Genomic DNA, 21,205 nt, shown 5'->3' with positions numbered 1-21,205 from the left:
TATATATATATATATATATATATATATATATATATATATATATATATATATATATATATATGTGTGTGTGTTCTCTATTAGAGATCAGTGGGGATAACCTAACATCAAGGCAAAAACATAATAATAAATTATATGACTATATAAACTATAGCCTATATTCAGGTATAGTTTATTGTTCTCCCTGATATGTAATTGCATTGATGAAACGGTTGTTTGTACTTTGCTTTAGATTTTATGTTCATTTAAATTTGAAAATATCATTAGTTATTGGTGTGCCAATGGTTGTTGTTTGTTTTTGGGTGGTCTGTTGATCAAGTCCGTTTATTTTGGACTGCAGAACCTTTTATTTTATGTGTCACGAATCATTCCTGTTATGCAGGAGTCTACATTTGTGTTCCCATCATATATGCATTAGGCTAATTGGGTAAAATATTAAACATGCCATTTTTAAACATGTAAATCCATCCATCCATTTGACTAGTGTGACTACTTTTTGGCATTAAAACTGACAATTTATTGATAAACATTCTAGGGTTTTATTCACTTTTTTCCCTGTAATTGAAATGTTTCATAAATATTTTCATCATGTTAATCAATCTGATAAGCATTTTTTTAAAATGGATAAAACAATAGGACATTGAGTTTTCAATTCTATTAGGTTCAATGCTGTTAATGAGTAAATAATCAAGTTATAATTAACAAAGTTTAAGTGCATAGCTTTACTAGAGCATATTTCTTTTAAAAATATTCTCACCTTTTCAAAAAAATGCAATGCATGGCTGTATGATGACCGTTATGATTACTGTGTCATCTGTATTTCACAATACAGACATGAACAAAAACATTCCTGACTAACAGTATCCTACAGTATAGAGTGCAGAGGGTACTGATGTCACAGACACTAAGCAAATCAAACAAGACGTCGCGCGCTCTCAGGTCTTCAACAGGATAGCGGGAGGAGATGCGCTTGACGGCTCTGCTGCCACATTAAAACTCACAATCAGCACCAATGGCCAAACCGAGCAGTTCTGTCCCATGGGCAGGGGTAAGTATATAGCTATGTTATATATACCACTAAATCTTGAAAAGTGTTAAAAGTGTTATCTTAACCGATGAACCGTTCTGGTCTTCAAGTCTCAAAATTACGCGACATTGACGCGACGTGACAAACGCTCTGCTATTGTAATATAATATGTGTATAATGCTGAACTATATAGCTTCGTTTGTTGTAAAACAAGTGACTTGAATTTCTCAATAAGGAAGTAAAATGGGAAGGTAACGCTTAAAATCTCATGAATGGTTGTTCACAGAGGGTCTTGTGAGTTTGTGTGATCTTCAGCACTGAGCTCGATGTCTTCTGGATGTACGTGGTCGGTCCTTGTAATGTTGTGCTTCATCCTGGCTACAGGTGCACATGGAGGTATGACATAATTATTTGCAATTTACGAGGTTTTCTTTAGATTCGGGCGATTTCATGGGCCACGGGTTTGACTTGTATTCCAACAAACCACGTTTTCCCATTATTTGAGGTTCTTGGAAACTGTATCATGACTTCAACGTTTATTCTTGCTACTTCTAAAAAAGCATGAAAATAAAATTTTGTTAATATTATTTATCGCTAGCTATAAAATTAGGCTCAGCGAGATTAAGGCCTTTTATTGAAAAAATAAGATAAAATCTAAAGTCATCTGGATCATTCTCATTTCTAGCATAGAATGTTATTAAAGCTATTAAAATTATATACTTCTAAAAAAGCATGAAAATAAAATTTTGTTAATATTATTTATCGCTAGCTATAAAATTAGGCTCAGTGAGATTAAGGCCATTTATTGAAAAAAAAAAAATCTAAAGTCATCTGGATCATTCTCATTTCTAGCATAGAATGTTATTAAAGTTATTAAATTATATACTTCTAAAAAAGCATGAAAATAAAATTTTGTTAATATTATTTATCGCTAGCTATAAAATTAGGCTCAGCGAGATTAAGGCCATTTATTGAAAAAAAAAATCTAAAGTCATCTGGATCATTCTCATTTCTAGCATAGAATGTTATTAAAAAGTGCATTGTTTGATGTTGTGGTGGAAATGACACTGTGGCTTGACACCATGACTTTTAAAAGAAATTGCAGACTATTAAAATAAATGACAAAGAGAGTCCTTCAGACCAAATCTGATGTCTAAAGTTAAAGAAACACAAATACATGAGATTTTATTTGGTCTAAATTTCAAAATATATTATTTAGAACAGCGTCATCAATGAGAATGTGATGTATTGAGAATGTGGAATTGAAATTAGACATGCTAAATTTGTATGGAACATTTGTCTTCTGCGTTCAATTTTGTTTTTGAATTTATCATAGTTTTAATTAGATTTTTTATACAAAACACTATTAAAAACTTAAGGATGTGAACACATAATTAGAATTGTGGTGGACAAAATGTAATAATTTAAGAATTAACCATTAATAAGCACATAATGATTGACTATTGTGAATAATGGGGAGTTCAGAGGAATGTTTATGATGGTTACGACCCTGGTGCAAATATCCTGCGCCATCCTGTGATAACATTTTTTGTTGCTTCCTCTGTGTTTATGCTTCTTGCAGGAACTGTGTGCACTGTAAGATCAAGCAAAGGTGAAGAAGTCCTCTTAGGATCCAACTTCACCTTCTCCTGCATCTTTAACAAGCAATGCACCAAACTCATTTTTCGGAATGGGACGCAAATTAAATATAAAAAAAAAACCAAACTCATTTTTCGGAATGGGACGCAAATTAAATATACAAAAAAAAACATTTCAAGTGAGGTGTCTGTGGACATTGAGAATATAACAGAGTTTAGCACTTTCAGCTGCAGGTGTGAGGAGAACCCGGAACCATGTGGACTTGACATAAAACCAGGATGTAAGCTTGTAACTTTCTGTAACATGTCTTTATTTCAAGTTATTCTCAGTTCTGCAATCAGCTAAAATGCAGTCTTTATATAATGATTTGATCCTAATCTTAAATAATTGGAAAAGTCTTGGAAAATGTCACTGGTCCAGAGGTGTGGTAACCCTGTCTTATATCGTGCCACATTATTAAACTTTGCTAGAAATATGTCTTTTAGAGACAGCTACTCTTAGTGACAAATGATGTGCAGAGAAATAAATAATGCTTGTAAAGGGTTGAAAGTAATTAGTGAAACAAAATTAGTGGGAAAAGTTGACAAGGATGATTTGTTCCACCCTTTGGCAAGAGTGGAGACTTTGAAACTTTGAAGTGAAATTTCATGCATGACACAGTCATGTGCTTCTTTTTCAGACCCTCCAGACATTCCACAAAATCTCACCTGTGTTCAAAAAATGAATTCTCGCAATGTCAGTTGCATTTGGACAACAGGAAGAGGTACCATAATCGACACCACATGTCAGTTACGGTTAGTAAAATGAATCAAATCAGCTTTGATTTTACAGATCATATTATACAACCCAAAGCAGAGACACAAATAAAAGTCTCATTAATTATTTGATGTTACTTGAACTTTTTCAGGGTTCATGGTGACCTTGGCTATGAGAGTATTATGAACTCTACAGGATTTTGTCACTCCACCTTCCCCATCAAAAGCTCAATAATGTCACAGCTCGTCGTGTTGCTCAATGTCTCTAATACCCTGGGCTCAAAAACCTCAGGCCCCCACACCATCAACCTCATAAATATAGGTAAAGAAATTCCCAAATTCATAATTTCAAACAACAAAAAGAGTGAAACTATTCAGTTGAATTCACTGTTTAGGATTAGTTATCTTTAATTAGTTATTAGTTATGACGGAATTGATTAACTTTTGACAATTCTCCGAAGTCTTTTTACTGCACCCTGCATTTGTTGAATTCTTAAAAAAAAAAATTATAAGTTTTTCTGTTCATACCAAAAGTAGAAATGCTGCATCACGCATGATGCATGAGATTTTTGTTTGCTACTTGTAAAATACTAAAGCAGTGGGTCTCAATCATTTTATTCAAATGCTATTCTCAGCCTTATTATTTACAATACAATATTAATCAGTATTAATATTTACAATATTAAAATGTGCATATATTTTAAAATATTTTATTCATAATTTCTCATAATTTCTACATGCTTAAATATTTTAGAGCTTGGCATAACTAAAAAATTATATTCATTATAAAAATGTTGATGGAGTTTTTATGTTTTACTCATTTTTACCTGACTTTCTAGGTCTGGAGATATCACACTTTTAAAATGAGGCTCCCTCATATATCCAGGTTTTTTAATGCCATGGAAATCCTGGTTCTTCACAAACAAAAAAAACTTTACTTAATTAGTTTAGGTTTTTAGTTGTTTTAGATTATTTGCTTGCTTGTTTTGTTTTATTAAAAAAAAATTTACTCGTCTAGAGAGCCACTGCATTAAAACTAGAACCTTAGTCTGTCCATGTCGTAGAAAGAAAAAAAAACTAAGAACAGACAAATTGTTGGCTGTTTATGATGACACAAATGATCCAGTTGAAAATCCGTGTTGCCCAGTGACAGCCCCAAAACATTACTGCTCTTGAGGAATGGGCCAAAATACCAGCAACAGTGTGTGACAACCTTGTGAAGACTTACAGAAAACGTTTGACTTCTGTCATTGCCAACAAAGGGTATATTATAACAAAGTATTGAGATGAAATTTTGTTATTGACCAAATACTTGTTTTCCACCATAATTTGCAAATAAATTCTTTAAAAATCCTACAATGTGATTTTCTGGATTTTTTTTCTCATTTTGTCTCTCATAGTTGAGGTATACCTATGATGAAAATTACAGGCCTCTCTCATCTTTTTAAGTGGGAGAACTTGCACAATTGGTGGCTGACTAAATACTTTTTTGCCCCACTGTATATAGCTTTTATTGCTTGTCATTTTTTGTGCCTGGTTAGCAAGAAGTATTGTGGGTTGGGGGATTCCAAAGAATAAAAATTGGGTCAGTTTTATAGAATTGTTTGTTTTTACACCAACCCACTAGTTGACTTTAATATTACAGATGACTGCAGCAAAAGATCTTATCTTGATATCTAAAACCAAAAAGAATTGGACTGCATTTCAGCTGTAGAGTAATGTGGACTGAAAATTATGTAGTGCTTCTCTGTTTATTTACAGTAAAACCCTCAATGCCTGAAATCGTTAATGTGAGCTGCTCCTCCCGATGGTGCAACCTACACACAGACAATCACAGCATGAGCTTGGTTGAAATCCAGTACAGTCCTGTAAATGGGATATGGGACACCTTCCAGGTAAAGCTTCTGATTCTAAAATGTGGTTTAATTGTTCAATATCTTCAGTTAGAATCAGACTGAAGTGGTATTCAGAGTCAAAGCCACTTCTTTGTACCTGCAGACCTATCTGTCATCTATCTTGGTAAAGCTGATAAATAAAAATGCAGAGTTGCAAAGTCGAGTCAATTCATGATGACAAACAAAACCCACAAAACCTCACAGATTAGTCTGGTCGTCAAACCACAAGCCCTCCATGATGACTCAAAACTGGAATAAGACATGTCAAGAAAGGGGGTTTTCTCAATCCTTATCGTTAGGAAACTGAATCGCTGACTGTTGCTCTTCCCACAACATATGTCTTGATGTCTCTTTATCAATGAAATGATTTCAGTAACTATTCCATACAGTATAGGACAGCCAGCTTTGCAGGAATACAAAACATTTTCATTATAATGAAGAAATATGTTTGGAGATCCAGAGATGGTTTCATTGACTCTAAACCTAAAGATGCTTTCCATTGGTGAAAGTCAGTCGTGTGCTTAAAGGGATGGTTCAACCAAAATTAATGTTTGTCATTTATTCACCCTCATTTCCTTGGAACACAAACGGGGAAATTCTGAATGCCGTTTGGCATCAATGACATAAAACAGTGTGTGATTAATTTGTAGATGTTATGTTGTATTTAACTGTGAATGAAGATATATAATGAACAGCAAATAAATGGTATTCTTTTAAACTTTTGATTCATCAAAGGATTCTGAAAAATATATCACAGTTTCTATAGAAATATTAAGCTGCACAACTGTTTTAAACTTTAAAACTCCATCTACTTTTGTTTTATGGAAAGCAGATGCTAAAATTTTTTAAAAGAAGCATTTAAAAAGAAGCATTCAAACATTCTTGACAGACATTTTAACAGTAAACCAGAGAAATCTTCCTACATGTTTGAGAGAGGCGGGGCATAGAGGACCTACAATAATGTACAGTATTTGAAAAAGAATGTGTTTTTTTAACATTTAAGCATGTCAACATATTCTGTTACACCAAATACACAAAATAATGATCTTTAAAATAGCATCATATAACCCCTTTAAGATATCACATCTGGTGAGATAACAACACATTTTATTATATTGTCTCCGCAGACTAATGCTAAGAGCAGACTGAACATATCCTCACTGCATCCAGATACCACGTACAATTTCCAGATCAGGAGGAAAATAAACCATACAGTGGGTCTGTGGAGTGACTGGAGTCAACCAAAGCAAAAAAAAACAAAAGAAGAAGGTAAGTTACGAAATATATTAGCCTACTTGTAAGGAACTTCATTAAGTCACATTTTGTGATTATAGAGTTTTGAAGGCAGTTTAGTTTGTGTAGTTATTTTGAGCTGCTTATTGATCTTATTTAAAGTCATCAGAAAGTGTAAGGGATCAAATGAATGTAGGTTGTTACGTGTGTTCTGGAAAGAGCGCTTCAGAAGAACGATGGTGTTAGATAAATTGACTGTACTGACGTGGGATAGTCACTACTTTGTCAGCATGTCTCATGTGCTTGAGATAATGGGGCAAAACTAGCTAACGCAAACTTGAGTGGTGACAGATTAAATAAACTTTTTAGTGTTACTTGACTTAGTTGAGAAGTGATTACAGAGAAGACTTTTAAATTTGATGGGACTCCACTGACTTTTGGTTTAACTTAAAAAAAAAAACTTGTGGAGATTATTTTAGAGAAATACACCCCACAATATATTGATCATCAACAATTTACTCAATTTGCATCCCAAGTGAAAGAAAAATAGCATGACTGATTGTAACGGAACTGTTTTTATTCTTTTCTCTCTCTTTAGCTCCTGATAAGGCACTTGATGTCTGGTACCTTCAAGAACGGAAACCCCCACAATCTAAAAGCAAGTGTTTCCGCATATTTTGGAAGGCACGTAACCCTTCACCAACCTATTTTCTATTAATGTTTTATTTAGCGTTATACATGCTACGGACAGGTCGCCACATGATTCCCTCCCCCCGTACTTTTCTCACAGGCCCTTAAAGGTCAAACCACCACTAAGCAATGGCATGCTTGTGTGAATTGCATCTTCCCAAACACACTGTTAGTCTGAAACCAAAAGTTAGTCGACAGACAGTTTCAGTTTACAAAAACTGAGTCGGGGCTTAGAGGAAATGATGGATTTGAGAATTCTCTCTTTTAGAGTCATGTTTGTGCCTCATGTCAGTCATTAATGGCTGACTCTATCACAGGTCAGATGTATGCATTCAGACAAACTGAACTGCATAATAAAGATTGCCTTAATATTCATGTTTATTATGTTTTAGGAACTGAATATATCAGATGCCAAGGGGAAAATTCTGAGGTATAATATAAGTGTCCAGGAGCAAAAGGGAAAGAGGAACTCTATCATTGCAGTTCCACCCAGCAGAAATCAGAGCATATGCTGCTCTAATTGTTCTGTGTCCGTGTCTGCAGTTAACTCAGAGGGTCAATCTCCTGTCAAAATTATTCAGCTGCGTTTTCCAGGTAAGCCTTTGGTTTTTGAAGTTTTTGCAATGCTGAGCCAAATAACTGTGGTTAAGTCCAGTTTTAAAATAATAAAAATATGCTAAATGCATGTGGTCAATATAGCAAAGTTAAGCCGTGCTTATTGTGTTCACAGGTCTGGTTAAAGGTTTACTGTCACACAGGCCATTGAATAATCATAGCATTGCCCTCTTCTGGCCCAAGCTTGACATTGCAGGCACTGAGTATGTGGTGCATTGGTATCCAGTTGGAAACATAGAGGGGATTCAGTGGATTAGAGTGGTGGATACCACAGCTCACATTACAGGCAAGTTTAATTGGATGGTATGAGTTAAGACCAGTCAAAATTAGTTTGTTGGTTTCCAGACTGTAATAAAAGTAGTTTCTCTCCTTCTTGTACCTTTTATTCTGTTGTCTGTCCAGGTCTGCAACCTCAAGAATGCTATCAGTGTGCAGTTACCGCTCTGCGATCATCTGGTCCCAAAATGGCAACCATTAAAGGCATCTCCTCATGGCAATCAGGTTAATTCCTAATGCTCATTCTGTATAAATCTTCATCGAAGTGGATTAAATCAGTATACACTAAGTCCAATACACATTCAAAAGTTTGGAGTCAGTAATAAATAAATCTTACTGACTCCAAACTGTATTGAAATGTGTATGTGTATACTGCATTTTGAATGTGTGTGTGTGTGTATATATGTATATATATACTATATATACTGTATGTATATATATAAATATGTGACCCTGGACCACAAAACCAGTCATAAGGGTCAATTTTTCGAAATTGAGATTTATACATCATATGAAAGCTGAATAAATAAGCTTTCCATTAATGTGTGGTTTGTTAGGACAGGACAATATTTGGCCGAGATACAACTATTTGAATATATGGAATCTGAGGGTGCAAAAAATCTAAATATTGAGAAAATCGCCTTTAAAGTTGTCTAAATGAAGTTCTTAGCAATGCATATTACTAATCAAAAATTAAGATTTAACATATTTACGGTATAGGAAATTTACAAAATATCTTCATGGAACATGATCTTTACTTAATATCCTAATGATTTTTTGGCATTAAAAAAAATCAATAATTTTGACCCAATACAATGTATTTTTGGCTATTGCTACAAATATACCCCAGCGACTTAAGACTGGTTTTGTGGTCCATATACATACACTAAGTTCAATACACATTCAAAAGTTTGGAGTCAGTAAGATTTTTTTATTTATTTAAGAAAATTAATCATTTTATTCAACTAGGATACATTAAATTGATCAAAAGTGACAGTAAAGACATTTTTTTATTAAAAGCTGTTCTTTTGAACTTTTCTTTTTCCAGCAATGGATCCTGAAAAAATAATGGTTACCACAAAAATATTTAACAGATATACTGTATGTTCAATTGTCACGATCTTTAGCTGGAGTGTCCATAAGCTCCACTAGAGGGCACTCCGTACCTTTGCCATTCACCCCAGACTGTTGTCACTCCCTCACTACTACATTCCCCATAATCCTTTGCCTGGACTCATTATCTCTGATTGCATTCACATGTGTCTTGTTATCTCATCAGTCACACACACACTATAAAAGATGCACACACACTCAAACAGATTGCTGGGCAGGGGTCCTGCGTCAGTCAGCTGGCGGTGACGCGCAGAGGAATCCGAGCTCAGAGACGTTTTCACGCACGGGGGGAGCGAGGGCGAGGGCGAGGGCGAGGGCGAGGGCGAGGGCGAGGGCGAGGGCGAGGGCGAGGGTGAGGGTGAGGGCGAGGGCGAGGGCGACGCCGCTGGCTTCACTTGAGCATAGAGAGTTACACGACGGAGCAGGGTGGAATTGGAAGATATATCAGAAAGGTGGGTATTTGGAAAGGCGCAGTGGGATAAATTCGCAGAGGTAAGTGAAAAAAATTTAAAAAAATATGAAGAGAGCAGGATATAGAAATTTAATGAAAATGTGAGGCAATAATTGGGGCTGCCAATCAGACAATTATAAGAAAAGGTGGTATGAAAAGACGGAAGTTAGTTCCGTGGTGGAACGATGAGTGTAGTGACGTAATAAGGAAACGTAATAAGGCTTTTAAGGTATTAAAAAAACACTCACAATTTCCAGCATTTCATAGAATATAAAAGAATGCAAGCAGTGGTTCGAAAGACTATTAAAGAGACTAAAAAAATATTGGAAAACATTTTGTGATTCAATAGGAAGAAGCACAACAATTAATCAAGTTTGGGGACTGATAAAGAAAATGAGTGGAATAAGACGAGAGGGGGGATACCCAGTATTGGAAAATGGTGGGGTGGTGGCTAGCAATGATATAGAGAAAGCAGACATGTTAGCTAAAGCATTGGTTGAGGTTCACAGTTCTGGAAATATATTCGAAGAGGGGAAAAGGGGAAGACAAAAAACAAGTGACGCAAATAAAGAATTGTTGGAAAGAGAAGAAGAGAGGGATGATGTTATTAACTCTCCCTTCATGTTAGGGGAGCTGAAAAGGGCCATTAGTAAATCAGGACTTACTGCACCAGGAAAAGATCAAATCTGCTATACCATGTTGGACCATATGTCAGATATAGCGTTAGAGGTTATTTTACATTTATATAACAAGATTTGGCAGGAAGGGAAATTACCAGGAAATTGGAAAAAAGCCGTTATAGTACCCATTAGGAAAACAGGAAAAGATCCCACCAATCCATATAACTATAGACCAATAGCATTGACATCTCACATGTGTAAAATAATGGAACGTATGATCACAGAAAGATTATCATATTATTTGGAAACAAGGAACCTCAGATCAAATTATCAAAGTGGATTTAGAAGAGGTAGGGGAACAATGGATCCTATAGTATGCTTAGAATCAGAGGTGAGGAAGGCACAAGTGAATAAAGAGGTAGTGGTAGCAGTATATTTTGATGTGGAAAAAGCCTATGATTTACTATGGAAAGAGGGATTATTAATTAAAATAAAAAGATTAGGAATATCAGGGAAAATGTTCAGATGGGTGAAAGAATTTTTGAATGGACGTTCGATAGAGGTGAGGGTGGGAAAAACTTTTTCAGCAAGTTTTTTGGTGGATAATGGAACGCCACAAGGAAGCGTTATAAGTCCTCTGTTGTTTTCAATAATGATGATGTATATAATAATATTGGGCAAGGTATAGGGAAATCTTTGTTTGCGGATGATGGGGCAATGTGGAAAAGAGGTAGAAATGTTGAATATGTTGTGAAACAGTTGCAGGAAACAATCAAAAGAGTGGAGCAGTGGTCTTTGGAATGGGGATTTAAATTCTGTTGAAGAAACAAACGCTCTTTACAAGGAAAAAAATTGGAGCAGAGGTCAAACTGTATTTATATGGCAAGGAGCTGGAAAGGATAGAATCATTCAAATTTTTAGGAGTGTGGTTCGATGCTAGGCTCACATGGAAGGTACATATTGATAATGTCATAAACAAGTGTAAAAAGGTTTTAAATGTGATGAGATGTTTGGTGGGATCAGAGTGGGGAGCTGACAGGTCTAGTTTGGAAACTATATATATAGGTTTAATACGATCAGTTATGGATTATGGATGTGTGGTATATGGGTCAGCATCTAAAACCTTGTTGAAAAGATTGGATGTAATACAAGCACAAGCGTTAAGGATATGTAGTGGGGCTTTTAAAACAACATCTGTGCCAGCGTTACAGGTAGAAATGGGGGAAATGCCATTGGAGCTAAGAAGACAGCAAATCATGACAACATACTGGGTGAATTTACAAGGACATAATAACCATCCTGCAATAAGTGTTATTGAACCATGCTGGGAACATGGAAAAAGGCAAATAAATAGCTTTGGTTGGGTTGTTAGGAAAAAGGCAATTGAAATGGGTATAATGGAGAGGAATTACTCTCCAACAGTAGTTCTGCCAACTATACCTCCTTGGTTTTTACCACAGCCAGAGATAGATTTTAGCCTCCTTGAACTGATGAGAGACGAATATGGGGGAAATTATAAGATATTTAATTCATACATCAGAGGAAATTATTACGGTTATTTACAGATTTATACCGATGGTTCTAAAGATCCTAAAACAGGTAGAGCAGCAGCAGCAGTAGTAATCCCTGAGTTTAATGTTGAGTGTGGAAAGAGAATTACCGATGATATATCTGTATATGCATGTGAAATGATGGCCATGATTATTGCTTTGCAATGGGTAGAGGAGGTCAGGCCAGAGAGAGTGGTAATTGCATCAGATTCATGTGCAGCATTAATGAGTTTAAAATTTTGCAACTCCAGGAGTAGAGAGGACTTATTGTATGAAATACTACAATCATTATTCAGAATTCATCAAATACATTTGTCTGTTAGGTTTGTGTGGGTTCCTGCACATGTTGGAATTGATGGGAATGAAAGAAGCAGGGTGGAATATATCAGAAAATCAGAAAGGTGGGTATTTGGAAAGGCGCAGTGGGATAAATTCGCAGAGGTAAGTGAAAAAAATTTAAAAAGAGAGCAGGGAGAGCAGGATATAGAAATTTTTAATGAAAATGTGAGAGAGGCAATAATTGGGGCTGCCAATCAGACAATTATAAGAAAAGGTGGTATGAAAAGACGGAAGTTAGTTCCGTGGTGGAACGATGAGTGTAGTGACGTAATAAGGAAACGCAATAAGGCTTTTAAGGTATTAAAAAACACTCACAATTTCCAGCATTTCATAGAATATAAAAGAATGCAAGCAGTGGTTCGAAAGACTATTAAAGAGACTAAAAGAAAATATTGGAAAACATTTTGTGATTCAATAGGAAGAAGCACAACAATTAATCAAGTTTGGGGAATGATAAAGAAAATGAGTGGAATAAGACGAGAGGGGGGATACCCAGTATTGGAAAATGGTGGGGTGGTGGCTAGCAATGATATAGAGAAAGCAGACATGTTAGCTAAAGCATTGGTTGAGGTTCACAGTTCTGGAAATATATTAGAAGAGGGGAAAAGGGGAAGACAAAAAACAAGTGACGCAAATAAAGAATTGTTGGAAAGAGAAGAAGAGAGGGATGATGTTATTAACTCTCCCTTCATGTTAGGGGAGCTGAAAAGGGCCATTAGTAAATCAGGACTTACTGCACCAGGAAAAGATCAAATCTGCTATACCATGTTGGACCATATGTCAGATAGCGTTAGAGGTTATTTTACATTTATATTAAGGAATGGTCACACTGGTCTAAATAGTTCTCTATGCATGATTGGAAAGCATAATAATGGAAAGTGTGAATATTGTGGAGAGGAAGAAACCGTAGACCATGTTTTATTGCATTGCCAGAAGTATGATTCAGAGAGAGAAATTTTAAAGAATGCACTAAGAGAGAGTGGAGAGCAAAATATTAGTAATATTCTTAAAAAATCTGCAGATGATAAGGGTTGGAGTTTACTTGTAGAGTATTTAGGATCAACAAGACTAATAAATAGAATTTGAGATATATAAGTTATTAATTAATTTTTTTTGTTGTTGTTTTTTTTGGGGTGTTGTGTATAGTGATTTAGATCCTGAGTCCACACTCCAGATCAGTGGGTGGCGGTAATGCACCCGAAAGCTGTTTGCCAACCGCCATTAAAAAACAAAAGAAGAAGAAACAGATTGCTGTTGATTGTTAGCCTGTTATGTTTTCTAGTTTCTGCCTTGCCTTGGTGTTTTGTTCTTGGACTGTTTACCTGGTTTGTGATCGTTTGCTGCCTCCCCCGGCCTTTGCCTGTTCTGTGGATTACGCTTTTGGATTACCTTGGATGTACTGTTCTTTGCTGGTGTTTTGACCCTGCCTGTCTGACTATGCTCTTAATAAAAGCTGCAGATGGATCCTCAACTCTGTTGTCATGCCTCCGTCGTTACATCAACATTGACAATAATTAGAAGTGTTTCTTGAGCACAAAATCAGCATATTAGAATGCTTTCTGAAGGGTCATGTGACACTAAAGACTGGAGTAATGGCTGCTGAAAATTCAGCTTTTCCATCACAGGAATAACTTGCATTTTAAAATGTATTAAGATATAAAACATAAATATGTATATAAATATAACACAAATATTACTATTTTGACTAATTAAAATAAATGTAGCCCTGGTGAGCATATACATAAAAATGCATGACTCTCCTTATAATCACTGTTTCATCTTTGAATTCACAGCTCCTGAACAGGGTCCAGTTCCTCAACTTGGCTGGAAGGAGAGCAAGAGCTTGAGCGTGACCTGGTCCGAAATCCCTCAAAAGAAGAGAAGAGGCTGTTTGAAAAAATACACTGTCTACTTGATAGACAAGTTGAAGGGAGATATTCACAATTTCAGTAAGGCTTACCTTATTTTAATGGAGTTCAACAAGCATTAATTGGGGATACATGTTAAAATGTATAACGTTGATACAATATCTACTGTTGGCTGCCAAGATTTCTTTTATTAAGCAACACAAAAAGACTGCTTGCTTGGGATGTTCATCAATAACAGTGCTAAATCAACTGAGATATTACTTTTCTGATGTGGTGCTACACTTTGGCTGCAGGTGTAGTCCATCCAAAGAGACAGTATGTCATCAGTGGTCTGTCACCAGAACAGTGCTACAATCTGTGGGTCACTGCCTGGACTGATGCAGGAGAGGGACCCAGAGGAAGTGGTCTCCCATTCTGCACACCATCAGACTGTATGTACTTATGTAGATATAATCACATAATGGGCTTAAATCCAAATATTTGGCATTTTTTGTGAAAAAAGATGTTTGTCACCCATTTGGTAAGTGACCTGTCATCCTTTCAGCTGAGAGAATGCTGTCCCTCGTGATCCTGGCTGGTGGAGCAGTACTTTTGGCCTGTCTAATCCTCCTGAGCATCTGTCAGTTCTCCTCTGTCCACAGAAGGTAAGAATCAGCAGAATGCCTTGAATTCTACAGAAAAGGGCTGTTTTTGTGATTTTTAAACACTGCCATGTCTGTTCTGCTTGATAGATTCTTATGCTGTTGTCAGTGTCTGCTGCCTATTATTCCAGATCCAGCAAACAGCAAATGTGCAAAGACGTATGCTGATGACCAGGTAAATGTATGGAAATGCCCACGCAGGCTGTATTTTCAAAACAAGTGAGCTACCTAACTGCATTTATGGGCATCATAGGCAGGCTTTAGCATCTAGGTTAAAGGGATAGTTCACTCAAAAATGAAAATTCATCAAAATGATATCATTTACTCATCCAGTAAGACTTTCTTCTGTGGAACACGAGGACCGTAGAAAAATGAAAATATTTCCCTCAAACCGCAGCTTTAAAATCTCATTCATGTGTATTCAGCAGTTAGTTCTAGAGCTTGAATTTGATTGGCTGAGTGTTGTTGCAAGAGTTTTGGGGCCAGTTGCATAAACCTCCTAGACTAGTCTTACAAGTTGTTCATCTAAGTTTGTCTGTAAGACTGGTTATTTTAAGTTAGTTACATAAAAATGTCTAATTTTAGAACAAAGTAATTACTACTTAAATGTATTACCCCTTGGCTAATTGCTAGTTGGTAAGATTAGTTTTTATGACATATTCTTCAGGGTTGGTCACACTAGACTACAATAAATTTCTTCGGACACATGTCTTTTAAAAAAAAATATAAATTCAACAATAATAATAAATAAATAAATAAATAAATACACTCTCATCCACTTTCCTGCAATGCCAAAACCTGCAGTTTTAAAGCTTATTTTTTAAGAGGTCACGCTATGATGTCTACTGGTCACACATAAATACTAATTTGCAAGTCACCCAAACTGTACTTTGGAATGCTTTGAAATGCAAAACTTTGCATAAACTTGTGTCTCCAGAATTCTCATACATATGAATGGCATGAAAAGTGTAGTGTGACTGACCGAAAAGCTTAACATAATGCCTATGTTTATGCAACTGGCCCCTGATATACAGTACAATAGCACAGGGACTTTTCATTCTTTGTATGATCCCACTGGCTTGCAGAGTTGGGTAGCAACTTGTTTACATGTAATCTGGATTCATAATTAACACATTTGCATGCACAGTTATCTGACCTTGATCAACGCTAAACATGATATGCTGGTAAACAAATTAAATATTTCATTTTTTTTTGGTGTTTTATTTTGATTCATGTTATTTTAAAATGATTTATTTTAGTTTTACATTTTTATGATTTAATTATTAGCTTTTCATTAAACTCACAAACCCCCTTGCAGTTCCTTCACAAACCCGTTTGGTAAACCTTGACATAATGTAATGTTTGACGCACTTTATGTTGTTAGTAACAATGAATGGAATATATCTTTGCATTTTTATATCAATATGGTTCAAGACTATTCTATTTAAATCAATGTGATAAACGAGTTAGGTCAAAAGTAATCTGAAAGTAACCAAAAAGTAGTCTGATTATATTACCTGTAATGTGTAATGGATTATGTTACTAACTACAATGATTGTCATGTAATTTGGAATCAGTAATGGATTACAGTTTCAATTAATCTACCCAGCTCTGCTGGCTTGTCAGTCTGTGCATTAGTGGTGGGAATTTTTCAGTGGATCTTTCTTCAGGTTACATCATTAAGCCAGTAGGTGGTGACAAGTGTATTACATTGGGAGTGAGATATTGAATCATTTACTTAAAGGGGTCATATGATGTTGCTAAAAAGAACATTATTTGGTGTAATTACCGTATTGGCCCGAATATAAGACGACCCTGATTATAAGACGACCCCCCTTTTTCCAGATGTACCTTTTGGAAAAAGGCTTTTTAAAAAACAACACATTTTGTCTTCAATTATTTTCATATTGCATATTTTTCCTATTTTAATTTGTTTTGAAGGTATGGTAAAAACTGGTAAAATGTACCAACAATCACATTTAAAAAATATACACTTTTTGATATACCATTAAAAAAAAAAAACAGATAACCCATCTGAATTAGGACATTTAGGCTATCCATCTAATAGTAGCCTACCAAAATCTTATTAACAGTAGAAGTTAAATCTTACTGTAGTCTTCAAATCTGGGTACTGTCTTACGTTTTAAAATCACAAAGAGAGTTTGGTCCCATCATGCTAACGTGACAGTCACGACTCATGCAGGTGTAAGGTTTTCTTATTCTTTTGTTTTTACTCTCGATCTTTACAACAGGCATTACATTACGTATTACATGGCACACTCGTTTTATGCGTATTTGGCGCCACCTATTGTTGTGGGTGTATTATTGACATGTCAAAGTTTAGACCCTGAATATAAGACGACTGTTTTTTTCAGATGTATTTCCAAGAAAAAAAACATCGTCTTATATTCGGGTCAATACGGTAAATGTGTTTATGCGGTTTAAGCATGTCGATTTTTACAAAGCTCATCGGTCTGAAAAGTGAGGTGTGCTCTGATTGGCCAGCTATCCAGTGCATTGTGATTGGCCGAATACCTCAAGCATGTGACAGAAATGTTACACCCCTTACCATACTGTGATGCCGTGTCCCGGCGCGATGAGACAAAATACGGCATTGTAGTCTACTTGTCCAGGATCAGGAAACGCAAACAATAATAAAATCAGAGAAGGACTTCAACTGTAAGCGACACGAGTATACGCAAAACAATATGATGTTTGACCAAAAATATAAGTTATTCATTGGACTTTTAAAATTTGCTTTGCTTGAGAAAATAAAAATATACAGTTAGTCGAGTTGGTTTTGCATCAAACACAATGTAATTTTCAGCAATCGAGATCTGGCAGCAACAACACATTTTTCCGCTTGGGCAAGGGCTTTGCGAACAGCTTACCTCGCGCATTAAATCAGCCGCAGACCAGCAAATCACTGAGAACACTCTATAATCCTGACGAGTCATAGCAATAGAGCGGAGACGAGAAAGCCATAACTGATGTAGATTTACAGAAAATTACTGCCGTTTGGCAAAAGAATAATTTAACGTACATATTTCCCCTTTAAATGATTCATTCAAAATACTGATTCATTCAGGAACAAAACCGCTTAATGAACCGTCTTAATGAGTGAGTCATTGAATTATTCACTTAAGTGATTTCTTCAAAAGCATTCATGTTGTTTTAACTTTTGTTTTAACTGAACTATTTTCAAAAGTGGAGCAAAATTTGTATTTTGTAAGTAGGTAACTGGCAGTATTTTGACTAAAATGTAAGTTGTGCAATATTAATATTTTGTTTATTGAACTGTTGTATAAAAGCAATACAGAAGAATTTGCTTTAGAATGTCAAGTAGAATGTATTTCGCCTACTTTTTTAATTAACTATGAATTCAGACATACTACTCTTTTCACATACTGTTTTTTGCCTCCCACATAGTAGAGAAGTAGGCATATTATGATAGCATTTCCCCTAAACCTATTGCAGTATTATAATTGTTTAAACATGGAATTGGATTTGTTGACCAAAATGGTGTAAATGTGAACTATACTGAAAAAGCTTATGGTAGAGAAATGAACATTAAATTCACGGGCAACAGCTCTGTGGACATTCATGCAGTCAGCATGCTAATTGCACACTCCCTCAAAACTTGCGACATCTGTGGCATTGTGCTGTGTGATAAAACTGCACATTTTAGAGTGGCCTTTTATTGTGGCCAGCCTAAGGCACACCTGTGCAATAATCATGCTGTCTAATCAGCATCTTGATATGCCACACCTGTGAGGTGGATGGATTATCTCGGCAAAGGAGAAGTGCTCACTAATACAGATTTAGACAGATTTGTGAACAATATTTGAGAAATAGGCATTTCGTGTACATAGAAAAAGTCTTAGATCTTTGAGTTCAGCTCATGAAAAATGGGGGCAAAAACAAGTGTTGCGTTTATTTTTGTTCAGTGTATAAATGTAATTCATTAACCAATTCACACCTGTTCCCCTTCGCACAGAGTGAAATGAAATTCTACCTAGACCAGTATGACTCCAGTGTGAATGAGGAGCCTGATAATGTGGAGGTGGAGGAAGTTCCCTATCCCCCCATCTGCACCTACATCAAAAGTTTCTCTCAGGAGTCCAGCTCCTCTGATGCCACCCAAATCACCAGGATCACAGACATCACGGAGGACTACATTTCCACTCATAGGGCAATAAGTGGAGGAGAAGAGGAAGATGAATATGAAGAAGAGAGGAGTTTGGATGAATTTGAACTCTTCCCAAGCACTCACAGCCCTTTCCTGGAGCCCCTGGTTTTAACTGGAGGAAAGCTGATGCTGGATGTAGTGAAAATAGACTGCAGTGAATTTCTGGATTGCACATGATTCTCAAGAGGCATTAAAATTAGACCCGACTGTGACTGTACTATGGATGCTGAAAAATAACCATGGACATCCCAAGAATAATTTGTCAGCCAGAAGGACAAACGTTTTCTTCTTGCTCTGAATCTCAGCCATACCTGGGCATCTCAAGCTAATATTAGTCATTTTAAAGTCGTAATGAAATAGAAGTAGCAACGTTGATGTTCTATTCCCGTATTGTGATGAACATCCAGGTGAAATGGATAAAATGTATGGCAGGGACTTGCTTTTATCTATCTGTTGTTGATTGGATGGAAGTAGATCTGAATGCAAGCTTGCAGTTGATTTTAAGGAAGGGGTTAGTTTAAGCGGATCAAATGTGTGGAAAAGTCTGGCATAGAAGTCTGATGCTTCACCGGAAGATCTAATTCTATTTTAATAAAAAATTGAGTTCATAAAAAAAAAAAATGCATGGATGAATCAACAAACAAGATCAATAACATGTATTTAGAAAACTGATTCATTTTAATTTCATGCCAATTCTAAAAAGCTTATATGGCTGTGTTTGAGGGATGGGCCAACGTAGACCTCCTGGGATGTGATAAAGGGTGGCAAATGGTTGAAACAAAAATAAGGTTGCCTTCTCATATCCTTTTAAGCACACATGGCCTGCCTTAGCTACTTGTCTCTGAAATGCAGATGATCTAACAGACTGGTAACAGCCCATCAGGAGTACGGATACTTAATGAATGTAACTTGAAAAGGTTTTAGGCCATATTCGACACGGTCGTTTTTTTCCACTAAAACACTCAGCAGCTGTCCAACACTAACTTTAACACTGTAACTTTTCAACTCTTTCAAAACAATCAAGAAAAAATTGCACAAGTTCAAATATCAAGGCATACTCGGTACTCATATCTACTCTAATGCAAGATGTTTGACAAATACGTCAATCACGTTTTTCAGCAGCTTGGCTGAATACTGTCTTAATGTAGTTTGTATTTGCATGTAAAAAGTAAAAATGTTAAAGTCAAAGCATCAAAGACAAAATATGTTCTCGTTTTTGCATATGTGTGGTTTACTGTCACTACAATTATATGGTAAATGGGTTTGTGGAGAGATGGCAACACAATTTTAGTCTCTAGATAATTTTACCAGTCAGCCATACACAGTTGTTCATGTGTGTTGCACAAACTAAACCTCAATAATAAACTTAATGCAACATTCCTAAAGGAAATGTGAATAGCCAGCAACAGCACACAGAAATACTGACAGCTGCCAAATGCTTTTGCAAAATACACTTGCAAGTGTTAAGTCCACTCCAAATGCCAATTAACCAATGCCAGGAATCACTATACGAGCGTCTGGTTATTTCAGTTACAATAATTGATATACAATATTTAATTTACAATAAGGTTCCATTCGCTAACTTGAATACATTGAATAAGATTTCTATAGCATATGTTAATTTTAAATTCAAAATGTAACATTTTAAAAATCAAAGCTTGAAACTTTTAAAGGATTAGTTCACTTCCAGAATGAAAATTCTGTCATCATTTACTCACCCTCCACTTGTTCCAAACCTGTATGAGTTTCTTCTGCAGAACACAAAAAACATTCTGAAAAATGTTGGTCTCCAAACAGTTTATGAGCACCATTGATTTCCATAGTATTTTATTTCCCTAATATGAAAGTCAATGGTGCTCATCAACTGTTCACCAACATTTTTTCAGAATCTTATTTTGTGTTCAACAGAGGAAAGAAACTCATACAGGTTTGGAACAAGTGGAGGGTGAGTAAATGATGACAATTTTCCTTCTGGAAGTGAACTAATCATTTTACATTAATGCATCATGTACTAACATGAACACTGAACAATTGCATTTGATCAACTTTAACCAAGATTAATAAAGGCTGCAAAAAATAAATCTCATTGTTCATGTTAGTCAATGCATTAACTTAATGTTAACAACTGGGACCTCATTGTTATTTACAAGCCAAAATCCATCTCAGAGACCATTTCAAACAAAACTACACCATAGCATAAGATACCCTATACGGCTACTAACAATACCAGTATCACTATTCTTTTTTTTTTTTAGAAACTCGAGACTTTAAAATGTAACTGTCAAGCATCAGACAAGAACAAGTTCGAAGCCGTTTTATCTTTGAAGTTAAATTCCACACAACTCTG

The 21,205-nt window shown here is 35.7% G+C and overlaps 1 protein-coding gene across 1 annotated transcript; it reads left to right on the top strand.

The window, feature by feature from the left end:
• Positions 1–2,485: 2,485 nt before the first annotated feature.
• Positions 2,486–19,491, top strand: il12rb2 (interleukin 12 receptor, beta 2a). Its single transcript, XM_016284702.1, has 14 exons — positions 2,486–2,903; positions 3,303–3,417; positions 3,531–3,700; positions 5,140–5,273; positions 6,401–6,542; positions 7,105–7,190; positions 7,589–7,790; positions 7,927–8,097; positions 8,214–8,312; positions 13,954–14,109; positions 14,322–14,459; positions 14,573–14,672; positions 14,760–14,844; positions 18,667–19,491. Exons 1-14 carry the CDS (start codon positions 2,594–2,596, stop codon positions 19,033–19,035), a joined length of 2,277 nt encoding a protein of 758 aa, XP_016140188.1. The 5' UTR covers positions 2,486–2,593; the 3' UTR covers positions 19,036–19,491.
• Positions 19,492–21,205: the final 1,714 nt, after the last annotated feature.

The sequence above is a fragment of the Sinocyclocheilus grahami genome, unplaced genomic scaffold (assembly GCF_001515645.1).
Source record: "Sinocyclocheilus grahami isolate Dianchi unplaced genomic scaffold, SAMN03320097.WGS_v1.1 scaffold187.1, whole genome shotgun sequence".
Taxonomy (NCBI): domain Eukaryota; kingdom Metazoa; phylum Chordata; class Actinopteri; order Cypriniformes; family Cyprinidae; genus Sinocyclocheilus; species Sinocyclocheilus grahami.
This window is presented reverse-complemented; position numbering and strand designations above follow the sequence as displayed.